The sequence below is a fragment of the Simochromis diagramma genome, unplaced genomic scaffold, assembly GCF_900408965.1.
Source record: "Simochromis diagramma unplaced genomic scaffold, fSimDia1.1 OVJJ01000746.1, whole genome shotgun sequence".
In the NCBI taxonomy this organism is placed as follows: Eukaryota; Metazoa; Chordata; class Actinopteri; order Cichliformes; family Cichlidae; genus Simochromis; species Simochromis diagramma.
This window is the reverse complement of record NW_024386757.1, coordinates 2,562,410-2,578,612: the sequence shown is the minus strand read 5'-3', so window position 1 is coordinate 2,578,612 and position 16,203 is coordinate 2,562,410. Positions and strand designations below refer to the sequence as shown.

Here is a 16,203-nt window from a genome sequence, read left to right as displayed (position 1 = left end):
ACAATTTAGAGGGATTGTCACATCATGTTCAGATTCATTGGTGAGTATAACTGGAACAAGGTAAGGTGCTCGTTCAGGAAGGTCTATGAGACAAGGTTTCACAAGGATGTCACCAGGTAAGGCTGACATTCGTGGATACTCTAACAAGACAGACTTTTCACCGTTACCGGCTGACACAGCTACAGCACCATCTAGAACAACAGTTTGGCCTGCTGGAATCAACTGTGGCTCTTTGTTGTGCATCGTCACTAAACCAAGACTACTGTCTTTGGACTGTTTGTGTCGTGACTCAAGAACTTTTAGAACTGCCCTATAGCCATATGGCAGGTTCAGCTGCAGTTCATGGCATGTGTCAGAGTACAACTCATAAAGTACATCTAATGTGTTTGTCCCAATTAGCACTAAGGACTGAGAAGCTGTGCGCACATCGGGGACAACTAAGGCAAGTGTCGGCACTTCAGCTTCAATGCCAAGGAAGTCCTTTGGGAAAGTGACATGCAGTTCAATGTAGCCTAAGTAAGGCACAGACTGACCGTTGGCACCCTCAACTTCTAAAAGTTCAAACAATGGCTTAATCTCATGAGAGGACAAATGCTGACGATAGTAGGACTCGGGGACTGTAGTCACCTGGGAACCAGTATCTAGCAAACAACTCACTGTGTGACCATTAACTTTCACTTGTGCAGTACTCTTTGTACCAATTAGACCTTTAGGAAAGTCGAAGGAATCTGATCTTGTGTGTGACTTTAGGCTGGCACGCTTTTTAGGTGAAGCTTTTTGTTTAACCTGGGTGGGACGGGTTAATAAAGCATCAGCCTCCATTTGTCCCGCAACGGAGGCAGAATTTAGTTTAAAGAAAGCTGGTCATTCTGCCTGTCCCATATCTGCCTTCTCACTCTTAATTCCCTTCGTTTTGCAACTACAAGGGCAGGATTGGGCTCTGACTCACAAGTGGCTACTATATGTCCATCTTCCCCACAGCGGAAGCAATACCAGGGCTTGGGCCTAGTACTGGGGCGGCTGGGTGGAGGTGAGTTTTCAGGTTTGGCATGGTCAGGTTTTTTATTTTCAGGTTTCCTTGTTCGAACTGTCTTCAGTGTTGCTTGTTTCTTTGGCTTCACAACGGCAGCTAATTGGCTTTTTAGATCGGCAACTTGTTTTTTCAGCTCTTCTAGACTCTCTGACTGTGCTTGACAAACATCTGCATTTGTTTCAGTGACCGTCTGTTCATGAGACACTGCTTTTGGTTTCGTGGCGCTAAAGTGTTTCTTCATTCGCGTGTTTTTAACTTCTTGTCGGTTTTCTGCAGTACGCAGGAAAAGCAATAGCTCTGCATAAGTGGGTGGCTCCTTATGCTTTAGCTCCAATTGCAACTCCGTTAGCAAGTTATCATCCCAGCAGCCTCTGTAAAACTGTTTAAGAAGCTGCTTATTTACTTCATGTGGTTCAAGCCCACCTCTGCGCACGGTGTGATTGACTGCCACCTGCAAACGAAGCAGATAAGCAGAGGGCTTTTCACCATGATCTTGGAGGGTGTTCATGAAGCGTACAAACAGTTCCTCACCATCTTCGACGGTGCCAAAAGCTGAATCCAGAAGGTTAAGATAGTCTGCAGGAGTGGCTTCTGGCCCAAGAGGGCGGATGACATCAGAAGCGGGAGAAAGGAGACTTTCAAGAATCTTGCGAGTTTTTTCCAACTCGGACAAAGAAGCATCTTCCATCAACAAGTCAACATGAGAACGCCATGTTTCATAGTCAGCTTCGCTGTAAGGTCTGGGCATCTTACCAGAGAAAGCTCTGAGTCTTAATGTAGAGTGAGCATGTGATGTCTTTTCAACACTCTTGACAACATGCTCGACGACTACTTTCTGAACCTCTGGTGGGTTGAGGTCAGTTGGACTCAATATTTGAGGTGTCAAGTTTGGTCTCATGGGGCGTTGGAATGCGCCCTGAATGGGTTCAGGAGGGTGAGGCAGTTCAGTTAAGACTGAAGGTGAGGCTCCAAGTTGTGTGGATCCTACCACAGGGCAAGTCTGATCAGCAGCATCATTTTCAGGGTTTATCTCAGCTGTCTCAGCAGCTTCAATGGTGTTCCCTATTGTGGATAGGGCCTCCCGCAACACTTCTTCGAAATCCTTCCCACTTAACTTGGCTAAACCCTTCAGGTTGCTAATGTAAGCCTCAGTAACACTGCCCCCTACGGTCTTAGTATAGACGTCAGTTAAGGCTCGAATGCGGTAACTGACATCTGGATTGTCAGTGGACTGTAAGAGGTAAGGCAGCTTAGGTGCTAATATTTCAACGGCTGCACCGGACTCGAACTCTACAATCTGACTTTTGTAGAATGCAGAAGAGTCATCATCGACAGAGAGCACTCTACGAATAGTACCATGTTGCTCCAGAAACTCAAATACCTCTTTGTCTTTCTCTCTATCAGTAACACCGCTAACAATAATGGCATTTGGTACTTTAACGGCATACTTCTCGACAAAATCCATTTTCACAGTATGTGAGCGTCGGATCAAAGGTCAAAGAGGATTCCAATGTTGTCACACAACACTCTAGGCTCCTGGCTGGCTCGCCACTTTTTTACTTATGTAACACTGGTGGTGCAATACTAGACCTGTTAGTGCTACTTCTTGCCTTCTTTGCCTGTAGTACGGCAGTATAGTTACCTTTAACCACAGTATGGGGACAGAAGGAAAATATGGACCAGATCAGACAGGTTCTAGATTCGTAGGAGCCAAGGGTGTATGACAACAGAGGACTTGTACACAGTAGGTGTAGAAAACACAATTGCATTTATTAACAATTATTAAAGTTGTGCACATTTAACAAAAGTAGAGCGCTCTTCTTGAAAACAAAATAAAATAAAATAAACCCCACAAATGGTCGACCTAAGGATATATTGTCTTTTATGTCTTTTTTAAAGTCAATTTCAGTCTTTCAATGTTCAATAGTCACTCAGTGTGTTTGTAACCAGTCGGGTTACAATCTACCAGTTCATCCGGCTCTTTGGGCTGGGCTCGCCATCCAGTACTGGAAAAGGGATCCTCGATTCTTCTCAGGTCCTCAAAACCAATCCAATCCAAATAAGCAGAGGAAAAAAACCTGACCATGCGAAGCAACAAATGTTACACGGGCTTCACAGTGCTCACGTTGGCTCACGGCCTCTGGAATACAGTATCACTCTTATTATTCTTGCCGAAAAAAGGATTTTCTCTATCCAGCTAGCTTCTTCGCCGCACGGGTAAACTGATCTTTCACCGTCTGTGTCTCTGGCGTATCTGACTGGCACACGAAGGCACACACAGGTGTCTGAGCAGCGCACAGACTGGGGGAGGGTCAGACCAGCCAAGGATTAGTCGCTGAGTGGATCTGACAAACACACTCTACAGGACTAAGTCCTGCCCCCACACCATTTATACATTACATATACATATGTACATATTAAACTTATGTTTACATGCTTTTTATCAGTATTTATTATAATTAACTTTGTTTTTATCAATATTTATTCCCATTGTGAGAGTATGAATATTTATACTTTTAATCCCGTTTTTAACACTGGGTTACAACTGACCTTACTTTGAGTTTGATTCCATAAAAAGTGACAAAAACATTAGCGTCCATCGTGCGTGGGAAGAAAACTTCTTTTTACAGCGAAAAAAAACCCCTAAACTTCCAAGCAAGCACCGAGTGCGCAACGACGTAATGGGAAACTCACAGAGAAACTCGCGGATTCTTCAACTGACCGCGGCACACCTGCACCAGGGTAAACCTCCGCCTACCGCAGTCCTGCTTTACAGGTGAAAATAGAGCAACAGGACCGCTGAGTCTTTGACTTTATTTATTTTCTGCTGTGTTTTACTTGCATCTATTTGAAAGAGTGAGTGTAAACACAAAAATATTTTATTTTATGTGCTGGAATGTGCAGAAAAAAGGTTTAAATGTTAAACAAATTTATTCAAGTCAGAGAATGTTGCATATAATTAAATTTTTGCTTGATGCATAAAGTTAAAAGATTGAAACTGATAAAACAAGTTTTAAAAAGAGACTTTTCCATTTGATTACATTTTGTATGATGGATTATGTAGAAAAAGTAGAACTGGGCTGAAAGATCTATCGCTTTATCACCTCTTCAGGTTGTAAATCGTGTTTTTAAAAAGTAACTAAGTAACTAAGTAATTAATTACTTTTGAAAATAAGTAATCAGTAAAGTAACGGGATTACTTTTTGGGGGAAGTAATCAGTAATCAGTAATTAGTTACTGATTACTTTTTTCAAGTAACTTGACCAACACTGATGTTGTCCAAGTTAAAGACAATGTTGGATAATACCTCCCACCCATTCAGGCGCGGATCTAGAGAAATTTTCTTAGGGTGGCATGAGGGTGGCAAAGAAATCAAATGGGGGGGGGGGCAAAATCAAAGCCTTTTTTTTCCAAACACATATGCAGGTGGTTATGGTTAAAATGAGTCAAATGCAATAAGTACACACGTTTTTTATAAATATAGTCTATAACTTAATTATTGTCTGTAGCCAATGAGTTTTGATTTTATGTACTGTATAGCCTGTATAATAAATATGTAGCCCAATAAGTATAAAATCCAGAAAGCTACACAACATGGGGTGATTGCTTTACAAACACAAGTCTAACTGAAGTTTCACACTGTTTTTTGTTAGAAAACAATCACATTGTTACATGCTTAAATTACACAAAATGTCAGAAATCTGCACTGTCATGAACAAAAAACAACTTCAGTTGAGCTGAAAAGAATGATACTAAACAAGGCAAGGGGAAAAAAAATAAAATGAAACAATTTGAGGGTAAAATACAAATGTAAACTCAAAAGGAGTCAAAAATGGGCAGTTGTATTTCAGACCTCAGAGGGTTAATTCAACAAATCATGAAAAATTAGATTTAAGATCTGACAACTGCTGTTCACAAACGCTGTCCATCTAATCTGACTGAGCTGGAGCTGTTTTGCAAGAACTTCAGTCGCTAGACACGCAAAGCTGGTAGAGACATACCCTAAAAGACTGGCAGCTGTAATTGCAGCAAAAGGTGGTTCTACAAAGTATTGACTCAGGGGCTGAATAATTACGCACACCCCACTTTTCAGTTATTTATTTGTAAAAAATGTTTGGAATCATGTATGATTTTGGTTCCACTTCTCACGTGTACACCACTTTGTATTGGTCTTTCACATGGAATTCCAATAAAATTGATTCATGTTTGTGGCTGTAATGTGACAAAATGTGGAAAAGTTCAAGGGGGCCGAATACTTTTGCAAGCCACTGTACATAGTAAACATCTTTAAATTAAAAAATCACAAATAGCTCTTTCATATATGACCATTTAACATTTGTACATCATGTCGTTCTCCTCCTCCAAAACTGCTCTCTCCCTGATCTTGTGTCCACTCCTCACCTCAAGCCTCTTCTCCTGGACTAAAGTGAGATCTCGAACACACAAAAACATTTGTAAACATGCTTATTTATCCTGTGTGTCCTTCAGTGTTGCTTTTTGGTAATCTCAGTCTCTCACTGAATGTACTCCTGTGGCTTGCCAGCAAGTCATGGAGTGGGTGGGAGGTATTATCCAACATTGTCTTTATCTTGGACAACATCCTCCTCTCCGACACCACCCTAAGGGAGTCCAGCTCCATCCCCACAACATTACTGGCCTTGCGGATCAGTTTATTTAGTCTGTTGGCATCTGCGACCCTCAACCTGCTGCCCCAGCATGCAACAACATAGTGGATTGCACTGGCCACAACAGACTCATAGAAAATCCTGAACATTGTCCAACAGATGTTGAAGGACCTCAGCTGCTTCAGAAAATAGAGACGGCTCTGGCCTTTCCTGTAAAGTGAAGTGGTGTTTTTGGTGGGTTTTTTTGTGTACTCCGAGGTATTTATAGTTCTCCACAATGTCCACATTGATCCTCTGGATTGAAACAGGGGTCAAGGTTTTCCTGGTCTTCCTAAAATCCACAATCAATTCCATGGTCTTTGCCACGTTGAGCTGCAGATGATTCTGCTTGCACCACGTGACAAAGGAGTCAACCACAGCCCGGTACTCTGACTCATCACCCTTGCTCATGCATCCAACCACCCCAGAGTCAATAGCAAACTTCTGAAAATGGCAGGTCTCTGTGCAGTGGTTGAAGTCTGTGGTGTAGAGGGGGAAGAGGGAAGGGGGGGAGGACAGTCCCTTGTGGTGCCCCTATGTTGCTGATTATCTTGTCAGACACACTGTGGAAGACGTACATATTGTGGTCTTCCTGTCAGGTAATCAACAATCCAGGACACCAGAGAAGCATCCACCTGCATCTCTCTTAGTTTATCACCCAGGAGGGTTGGCCTGATGGTGTTGAATGCACTGGAAAAGTCAAAAAACATGACCCTCACAGTGCTTGCCGGCTGGTCCAGATGGGTGTAGACACAATTGAGCCTTGAGGATGCGGGGACTCACCCTGTCTGGTCCAACAGACTTGCCGGAGTGGAGTCTCCTTATTTGCCTCTGAACCTGGTTGTGAGTGAAAGTGATAGTTGGGGGAGGGGTGTCAGGACTTTCACTGGAGGCAACAGTGCTATGTGGAGAGAGAGGGAGGTCATGTCCACACTAATACATTTTCGTTTGAAAACGCATCTTTTTCTCTCTGTTTTGGCCTTCTGTCCACACTGAGACGGAGTTTTCGGTCAAGGAAAATGGAGCGTTTTGAAAACGCTCTCCAAAGCGGATAAATTTGAAAACGCCGTTTTCGTGTCGCAGTGTGGACAGCGAACCCGGAGCCTTTTTGAAAACGATGACACATTTTAGTCATGTGATGCAGTCATGTGACCAATTAAACTAAGATAGCGGAAGGCATTACACAGCAGTTGTTTTGTTTGCTCTCAATTTTGACAGCCCTATTAAAGATTAATATCAGTTTGTACATGCTCCAGACAGCTTTTCTTCAAATTCTTCATTTCTCACTTGCTTTTGCAACTTTGTACTTTTGTGTTACTCGCAGCAACAACTCCACCTCATTGTTAGTCCATTTAAAAAACTTTGTGCTTTTCCTCAACATTTTGCCGCGGCGTTTCAAAGAGCCGTTAAGTAAATAAACGGCAGACAGAAATGAGGCAGGTCGAATCAGCTTGTGTTTCACGCATGCGCAGTACTAAAAATGACACTTTCCCATTCTCATAGAAAGTTTACTCGCCAAGTGCAGCTAACAGCAGCGTTTCCTGACAGAAAAGTTAAGGATATCCTCATCAACTCACCTCAATATCCCTGTCGTCAAACAAACGTGTGCTTCACTTACTCACTGGATTGTATTAGACTTCTTTCACAACATTTTACAGCCTCCCCTTGGAGCATACAATTGCATATGATAAAAGCCCAATGGCATTTGTGTTCACATATTTTATTCTCCTAGTGATCACTGCTTCATCATTTTAATACCTTCGTCTCTAAAGTCTGGGTTCTTTTTTTCACTGCTATAATTAAGTCATAATATCATAATCTATTGATAGTTCCATTAAACTTGGTGATCATTCTTACTCAGCTTTACTGCAAGGTGATCATTTTGCTTTTCTCTCAGGCATCCTGGGCCCTATCAGAGTCCCAGTCCACGGCTTGGATATAGAAATAATATTTCTTCTGTTTACGTCAGCAATATAAAAGATGTTGTTGCAACACAAGTCAGTATTTTTGCCATTTTTTTCATCCTGTGTGAACTGATGAGGAGTAGCGATCGTGCGCGCTTCCCATGTGTTTTCTAAGACTCATGTATAAAGATGGTAGCCAAACAGGTAGCTATTGTTTATGGAGATTGCACCTTGGAGGATAATTCATCACTGTGAGTGCCATAAACTCCCTGTGATTATAACAAACCAGACTGGACTTGTTCGGGGTTTTACACATTTTGCTTTTTGTGCTTTTCTTTTCTCGGTGTTCTTCTGAGAGTCAGCAAAATGTAGTTAAGATAAATATACATAAATATGTTTAATTTGAAGGGCAATTTCACTTGTGCATTTAACTCTTGTTTACAATAGGCAATGGGATTTTTGAATCAGCGTTTTCTTCCCTGTGTATTTCGGTTGCGCTGCACCTACTGAGCCTGTGCACGGTGTCACCCTGTATAGGGAATTTAAGATGTGATCTTCCTGAGATCAGACCTTAAAGTATGAATGCCTGCAGTTTTCTTAAGATAGCACTGGCTAAATATAGCTCTGGTTTGGTGTAATGACAGATTGCAGTGTCCCTCACGTTTGCTCTGAGGCGAAAGTGACTGCGCAACTGGCGTCACTGTCCCCCACAGCGATGTGTATAAGGGTGTCCAAAAACCACCGTCCCTTTTTTTTCACAGCTGCCATTGTTCTTTGTGTCGCTTTTTATCTCCACTTCAGTAGCACTTCTTCAGAAAGTAGAAAAGCTAAGGGACTGGAGTCTATCTGCCTGCCTAGTGAACAACTCAAAGGTTTCCCTGTTCTCTTTTTCATGTTCTTTGATCATTAAGATAAAACACCCTTTAAAGCACAACACCTCAACGAAAGACCGCTTTGGGAAAGCTATATTCTAATGTATGATAGTCTAATTAATCTACTTAGATCAAACTGGGACAGCAGGCAGATAAATCCTTGGAGGTGTAATTCATCATCTTTCACAAAAAGTTACCTGAAATCTAGCCCTATATTTTTTAGAGATAAAAAGGACCATTTGGGGAAAATACTTTTGGGAGATGGAACGATGGATGGAGGAATTTCCACAACTCATGCATTCCCTACATTCATTGTATGATTTAATAGGACTACAAAATAAAATACTTTACTAATTCAATCTTTAAAATTTCTTCCAGTTTATGAAATTTATTTGATTTATTTTTCCTAGGAAACATCTTCCTAATCTGTCTTAAGGACAAAGTTATCTTATATTAATATTAATGAGGCACTTTGTAACCACAACTTGACTAAACTAGGTTGAGTTTTACAATGAAAACAACTTGTGAGTGTGTGATATTTGTTGAGGTATGTTTCACATTACATTGAACTTTGCAGTCTTACACTAGTCAATATATCCCAGCGTAATGTAACACCTTTGTACCATAATGTTAGGTTTTCCACCACCATCAACAAAACTTTATTGTTCCAGTAGATGCATTGGTGGAACTGACCCCAAGTTGCCCTGATGTATCCAACGGAGTGTGAATACATTATGTTTAAAGTGAAAACACTTGTATGATAGTGTTTGTGTGAATGGGTGAATAAGGCTGTTACTAAGGCTACGTCCACACGTACCCGGTATTTTTGAAAACGCAGATTTTTCTATGCGATTGCATCTTTCGTCCACACGTAAACGGCATTTTCGGTGACTGAAAACGGAGATTTCTAAAAACGCCTGCCAGGGTGGATATTTTCGAAAACTCAGTTTTTGCATTTACGTGTGGACGAGAAAAACTGAGAAAACGCAGAAAACGCAGCGTCAAAGGTGTGCACCTTTTGTGACGTCACACTGTGCGCCACGTTATTGTTTCGGTGAAATGAATTCCACCAATACTGTTACTGTTAATTGTACTCTCTGCAGTGTTTAAATGCTTACATATACACACACAGTTACTGTCCCTCCACACATAGGACTGGGTTCTGCTTCTATGTCCCATCTTTGTTTACTTTTTCCCACCGAGGCTTCTAGACTTCTGATTGGCCAACATTTCTACACGGTTAGGAATATATCGCCACCTGTTGCTTTGGCATGTTCCTAGCAGCGTTTTTCTTCATTTCTGTGTTTACGTGTGGATGGGATTATTTTTTAAAACGAAAACGGAAAATCTCCGTTTTCAAAAATACCCGTGTACGTGTGGACGTAGCCTAAGAGAGTGCTGTACAAGTACCAATCTATTTATTACTATTTTTGTTGTCATTGAATCCCCGTCCAAACTTTTTCTAAAGGGCTCTCAGATTTCTTTAGATCTGGGTACGATAATGAAAAGCAAACCTTCCACAGTTCTCTTCTCAGTGAGGGTCCAATCTTTGGCACCTAATTTGCAAACTCAGATTTGAAGATGTAGTTGCACTTTATGTAACTGAGCTGTTGTTCTTATTTATTTCAGTCATGAAAGTTACTTCAAAGTGACAACTTTTGTGTCATTTGTTTGAGTGATTTACCTTTATGTAGAGAGGATGAACAGTTTAATTAACTTACAATGTCAAAAAAAGCAAGAAATGTCAAGAAGATTGGCTTTTTGACCTGACGTGAAACTTGTTGTGGACTAAGTTGGAACCTCCTTTTGACAGCTTTGTTTTTAGAGTATATTGCCTTTTTGTTATCACGAGTGTTATTTCGATAGTGAAGCTCCACTGTCACCGACTGAAAGGGGAAAAAAAGTGTGCAAGGGACATGATGCAGCAATTTGTGGTCGTTCTGCTAAAAATGGAAAGTCCACAGACAGAATGGCCCGACCAGTTTTTCCACGTGGTTCCAACAGGTGCTGGAAAATGCTGTTTGTCTGGATGCCTTTTTAAGACAAAACACTGTAGATTATAGCTTCCCTTTAGAGATTTAGTACATGTGCTTTATAGAGTGTATATACAGAGATTGATGTTCATTATGTATAATGACAAAAAGAGTAAATGGATCTTTTCTCACATTTGTTTTCTTAGCCTTTATCTTTCCTGCTGGGGGGATAAAGAAAATAAATGAACGTGTAGATTGTGCCCCCTCATCACTTTTGGTGTGGCTGGTTGCAAAATGCTCATGTTCTCTGCCCTAATTTCCACTGCTACTGTTGATTTGTGTATCCTGTCAGGATGCTTTGATGTATCAAAGAGATTGACCTGCTGCAGGTCGTGGTTTTCTTTCACTGGGCAGCTATTCAGTTATGCAGGCCTGGCGCCTGCCTGCACAGTGCAGTGCCCAGGCACAGGCCTGCTGGGCCTCTGGGCACTTCAGTCCTATATTCACAGCTAGACACACACACTGTAGTAGCCTCACAGTGGTGCCAGAGCAGCATTTTAAATATGCGCTTCTCTGCGGGACTTCTGGTTTGCTTCTTCGCTTGCTTCTCCGCGTTAAATCATTTGACTGGAAGCAGACAGAGGGCTGAAGAGATATAGAACAAAATATAGAGCGTCTGTGAAATGAAAAAACTGAGTTGTTTTTGGGAGGTGTCACTGAGACAGAAAGAAATAAAACAAAACAAAACAGCACTCAGCTGTGCCTATCATCCTGTTCTGGGATCACACATTTTAGCATCTTTGTTCATATGAATTGCAGAATGGGTGGAAGTGTTGATCTCTATAGGGATGTGCTGATATATCAACTGTCTGCTGCTGTGAGCCAGTATTGACTGACACTGACATATCAGCAAAACAGGCGATATATGACCAGCGTCTGTGGTCAGCATGTATATCTGCAAACAAATTTTTGCACTATCTGTTAATATTGACTAAATTGGACACTATGGATTTAGAATTTCCCTTGATCTAGCAACAGGACACTATTTACCACCTACAGCAGAACTACCACGTGCTTTTATGATGTTTTATTGTGGCTGGTATTGGATAAGGAATCCAATATCATCTTTTTAGCCATCTTCATCTCTGAATCTTTGCGGCGTGTTATTGAAATCTGGTGCTGGCATGTCGGGTCGATGTTTGTTAAACACATGTAACTACTTCATGGAATCTTGCTGCTAGGAGAGTTCCCCTAACCCCCCACAGATGACCTCCCTGATTGTGGGTAATGAGGCAAGACAGGCTTTGTGCTTCCTGAGGAGCGGCCATGGTCGTTGAGACCCCTTTTTGCTGTTTAGCTGAAGGTGTAATGATCTGTGGATGCAATTAAAACTTCAGACGAGATTTTTTTTAAATGTTTGCATCTGGAACACTTTCAAAAATGTGGATTAAGAGGTTCTCACTGACCGGATAAACCAGATAAATGAGCCGTTTTTGCTTGTTTGTGTTTGTCACCATCTTCTGTTTAGACCTCTGTACTGCCTTTTTTGGAAAAAACCAGAGCATTTTTCCTCTTCCATGTTAGTCCTGTATTTGGCCACTGGAGGCCAGCATGCCCAAACATTTTAGACTTGGTGCAGGACTGAGAAACCGCTCAACCATATCATTCCCATGACAGGCAGTAGTTGTTACATACCTATTTATTTAGTCAGATTAAAAAAAATAGACCTAAACAGAAAAGGATTTGGAACTGCTGCTATAAATACTGTGTCAGGTAGTGTGCTGAGGGTGGTGATGTCAGGATATTAAAAATGGTATTAACTTATAGAGATAAGTAATGTACTATAAGTAGAATGTAGCTCTTTTTTCTTCTGCTTGCAAAAGAAAAAACACAGCTTCTATTAAAGTTTGTCAGCAAATACCATCTGCTTCATATTTCTGTTTGTATATTGTTGCCTTTATGTCAATTCCATCGCAGAACTGTGAGGTCTTTTGTCTGTAGAATTCATTGGGTCTACAAATAGTCACAATTTTTGCAGTTACAAGACTTCCAGGTACCATTTGATAATGTTTCCACATTTTGCAATGCAGAATGGCAATATTATATGTATTCATGTGTATTATGTATTGTCAGGCAGTATCTGTATTCTTGATATATCGTGCTTTATTCATAGGTTTTTATAGTGATGAGACACATAACTGAGTTACATGTTTTAATGAGCCAGAATTGTTAATACTAACAGGAAGTGAAGTGATGGAGAAGCAGGGCCATGACCCTTAGGTCCCACTTTTGTGAACACAGATTCCAAAGAGAACTTTATTTTTTTTCTGTATGGCATCTTTAAATATAATTCATGTTTTTGTGTGTTTAGTTTTGTTTGTTTGTTTGAAGCTTGCTCAGCAGAAAAAAAATTGTGGAAAAGTTTAAGCACTTCAGCCCTCTTTGCTCAATCTGTAAACATTTAGTCTCTCACGAGGAAAAATGGAAGCATGTGTCCTTTGATGTCTGTCTTTGAAAGAATTGTAGCTTTTTTGGGGTTTTGCAACAATATGCGAAGAAGCTAATTGATTACCATCTGTGCTGGTTTCTTTCAGTAACCCAAAGACTCCTCTGGCATATTTATGGTAGCAGATTTCAGTTTTCTTTTTCTTTGTTTTGTTGTTTCTCTGCATCGTTGCATTACAGGTAGTTACTTGTATCAAAGTTTTAACGCAGCTGAAAGAATTTTATCCTAGAATAAGTGACCATAACTGGAGGTCAGCATGCTGTCCTTTGTTATTAAAGTGTTATATCAGGTAAAAAGATAAAGATGACCACAGATTACTTAAAAAAATCAGATTAGACAATAAAATTTTTACCTGTTTAAAAATGGACACTACGTTAGCGGTTGTGAACAGCTGGTACTTTCCATATAGTGTTACATTTGCACTGTATGATGGTACAGCAGACCAAAAACAGACCTGTGTTAGCCACTCAGAAACATGCTGTCAGTTTAGCTCTATGACACAACTGTAACTTACACGTATGTTACAGTGGGGATCAATTTTAATGAGATGGTCAGTGGGTAGTAAGGAAATGCTGTTATGTTCAGCAGCTGAGGGTGTTCTAGCATTGGACTGTAAATAACAAATGAGTTCAGTTCAATTTAATTCAGTTGACTTTGATTTGTATAGTGCAAAATTACAACAATAGTGGCCTCAATGGGCTTTGTCTTGTCTTGTAAGGTAAAGAAGCTACAATAATATAGAGAAAACCCCCAAAATTAAATGGCCCACTTTGAGCAAGCAGTTGGTGACAGCGGGAAGGAAAAACGCCCTTTTAAAAGAAAGAAACCTTCAACTGAGCAGGTTCAGGGAGGCAAAGCCATGACTAGTTGGAGATGAAAAGATGAAGAGAGTGACACAAGACAAAAGCCACAGTAACACTAACTAATGATTAAATACAGAGAGGTGTATAAACATAGGGAGAGTGAAAAAGAAACACTCAGTGTGTAATAGGAAGCCCCAAGCGGCATGGTAGTAGTGCTTCACAGCTACAGTAATCAACTATTACCATAGTAAATAACTATTGTAGCTTTGTTACTGGAGTCTCTGTCGAGGTTTGTCAGATTGTGGAAATCTGAATGTGAAATAGTAGCAGTGTCACTTTTGTTTACATAGCGTGCACTTGTCTTACTACTGTTGTGTTTCCCCACAGATGATGCAGGGACATACTTCCCAAGTGTGAAGAGGGATCCGGGCCAGTACCTGCAGCGTTGTTCCGACTCTGTCAAGACCTGGCTGCGCAGCATGAAAAATGCTGGCCAGGTTCTGCTCCTCATCACCAGCTCCCATAGCGACTACTGCAGGCTCATCTGTGAACACATCCTGGGGTAAGACTGCCCACACCGATACTTCACACTGGCACCTCCATTAACAAAGCTGGAACCTCATCTGCTTTGTTTACCATAACAGTCCAAATAGGGCTTTTAACCTATTCTTTTTTTCATTCAACTCACTCATCCTTGACCTTTCTAAATCTGCCCAGCAGGATGCTGATGAGGTCTGTGTTTTTAAATTGTAGCGGTGGGGCTACTGTTCAAATCACTGGCTTTGTGCATTACCAGCTTCCCTCTGTCTGCACTATACAAAGTGTGGTTAGAGCCTTGTTTTTGTAGCCTAAGCCCCATTTCACACTCGATCAAGCAGCAGTACAGGGCCTTGAAACAACACAGTGTCCACGTTGCTGCTGTGTTTGGACTTAGATAAGCCCTTCTTGTTCTTTGTCGGCTCTTATCCTCTTCTCTGGCCTTGTCGATAGTTTGGGGTTTTTTCAGTCTCCATTGCTTGAAGCTGTTGCTCCATGTGAAGTTTTCAGGTTAAAGCCGTTTTGCTCTGGATGTCCTCCTCTGACACCATTTCCTGTCGTCTTCCACAGAAAGCAGAGGCCTGTCTGAGTGTGTGTGTTTGACACACACACACTCAGACCTTTACAAGGTCAGCAGATTTCTGTTGTAAGACTTAGAAATTAGGCTGAAGTGGTTTAGGGAGGAGTGTTTGTGCTGATTGAGGTAGTTGGTGTATTCTTCCAGGGAAATGTGTTGGTGTCAGCACATAATGTGTGATATGTTAAGAAAGCACTTTATTGAGAAACGGGGCTTCTCCTTTGTCATCATGCCACCGTCCTTTTCAAGAGAAAATCGTCACTGGCCCACAGTAGTTGCTGTGTGGCAAATAGTGGCTGAACACCAATGACACGAGGCTGTCAGAAATAGCACAGGAAAGCCAGCTATGTCCAACAGGAGAGTACAAGCTAATACTGACCAACCGTCCAGTAAAGTGGGCATTACTATTTGGTACAATTGGATGAAGACTTTTTTTTATAAGAAGAATAGCACCATTTCATGATTCTGTGAGTGTTTATTCCACTGACTATATAAGCATGTTTTCTGGTTTATATAAAGTACTGAAAGTTGAGATGTTTATCCATTTTCTTCGGCTAATGTGGGAGTGGGTCATATGGGCAGCCAAAACTGAATTTAAAAAAAATTGAACTTAATTTTTTTTAAACATGCACTTTTCAAAGAGGTTTTTACATGTCCACTTAGGTGGACAACATACGTTTTGACTTATGAATTTGACAAACTACTAAAATAAAATGTGAAAGAACTATAACATAACAAAAATATTTTTTTATATATATTTTAAATATATTTTATAACAATATATGTAACAAATATAACAAATATAACCCTGTCACCCAGTGAGTGGCAGGGTATGGAGTGACACAACAGTGTCCAATGTAGTGGTTTATATGCAAGTATACTATCAACACAGACACAAATACAAGAAAACCGCCTTTGAATAGCTGTCCACTGTAGTGACCACTATGCATGAAAGGGTTAAACTCCTTGTCCCTGACCCAGTGTAGGCAGTTTGGGGATGGCCCTTCCTTTTCCAAAGTCACACATCACTGTCTGACTTTCCCATAAACACACTCCTAAACCTCATGGAAAGCCTTCCCAGAAGAGCTAAAGCAGTTATAGTTGCAAAGTGTGGATCACAATTATATTAATATATTTTTCAGTACAAATAGACTTTTGAGTTCTGAATTATGATTGTTAAAATGTGCAGAAACCCATTTTTACCACAGTTATATACTGTACTGTACTATAATGAGCACTTTTGTCATGAAGCAATTAAAGCTTGGCACATACTAATATTTATGTCTTGCTTCATGAGCCACTTGTTGGTTTCTCTCCTTATAAGGAAGATTCTT

General features: G+C 40.8%; 1 protein-coding gene across 1 annotated transcript in view; it reads left to right on the top strand.

Moving 5' to 3' along the window:
- Positions 1-16,203, top strand: part of nt5dc1 (5'-nucleotidase domain containing 1) — an 80,543-nt gene that overhangs the window by 39,743 nt on the left and 24,597 nt on the right. The window contains exon 7 of the mRNA XM_040027713.1: positions 14,143-14,317. Within this exon, the coding sequence (XP_039883647.1) occupies positions 14,143-14,317 (175 nt within the window). The remainder of the gene's footprint in view (positions 1-14,142; positions 14,318-16,203) is intronic.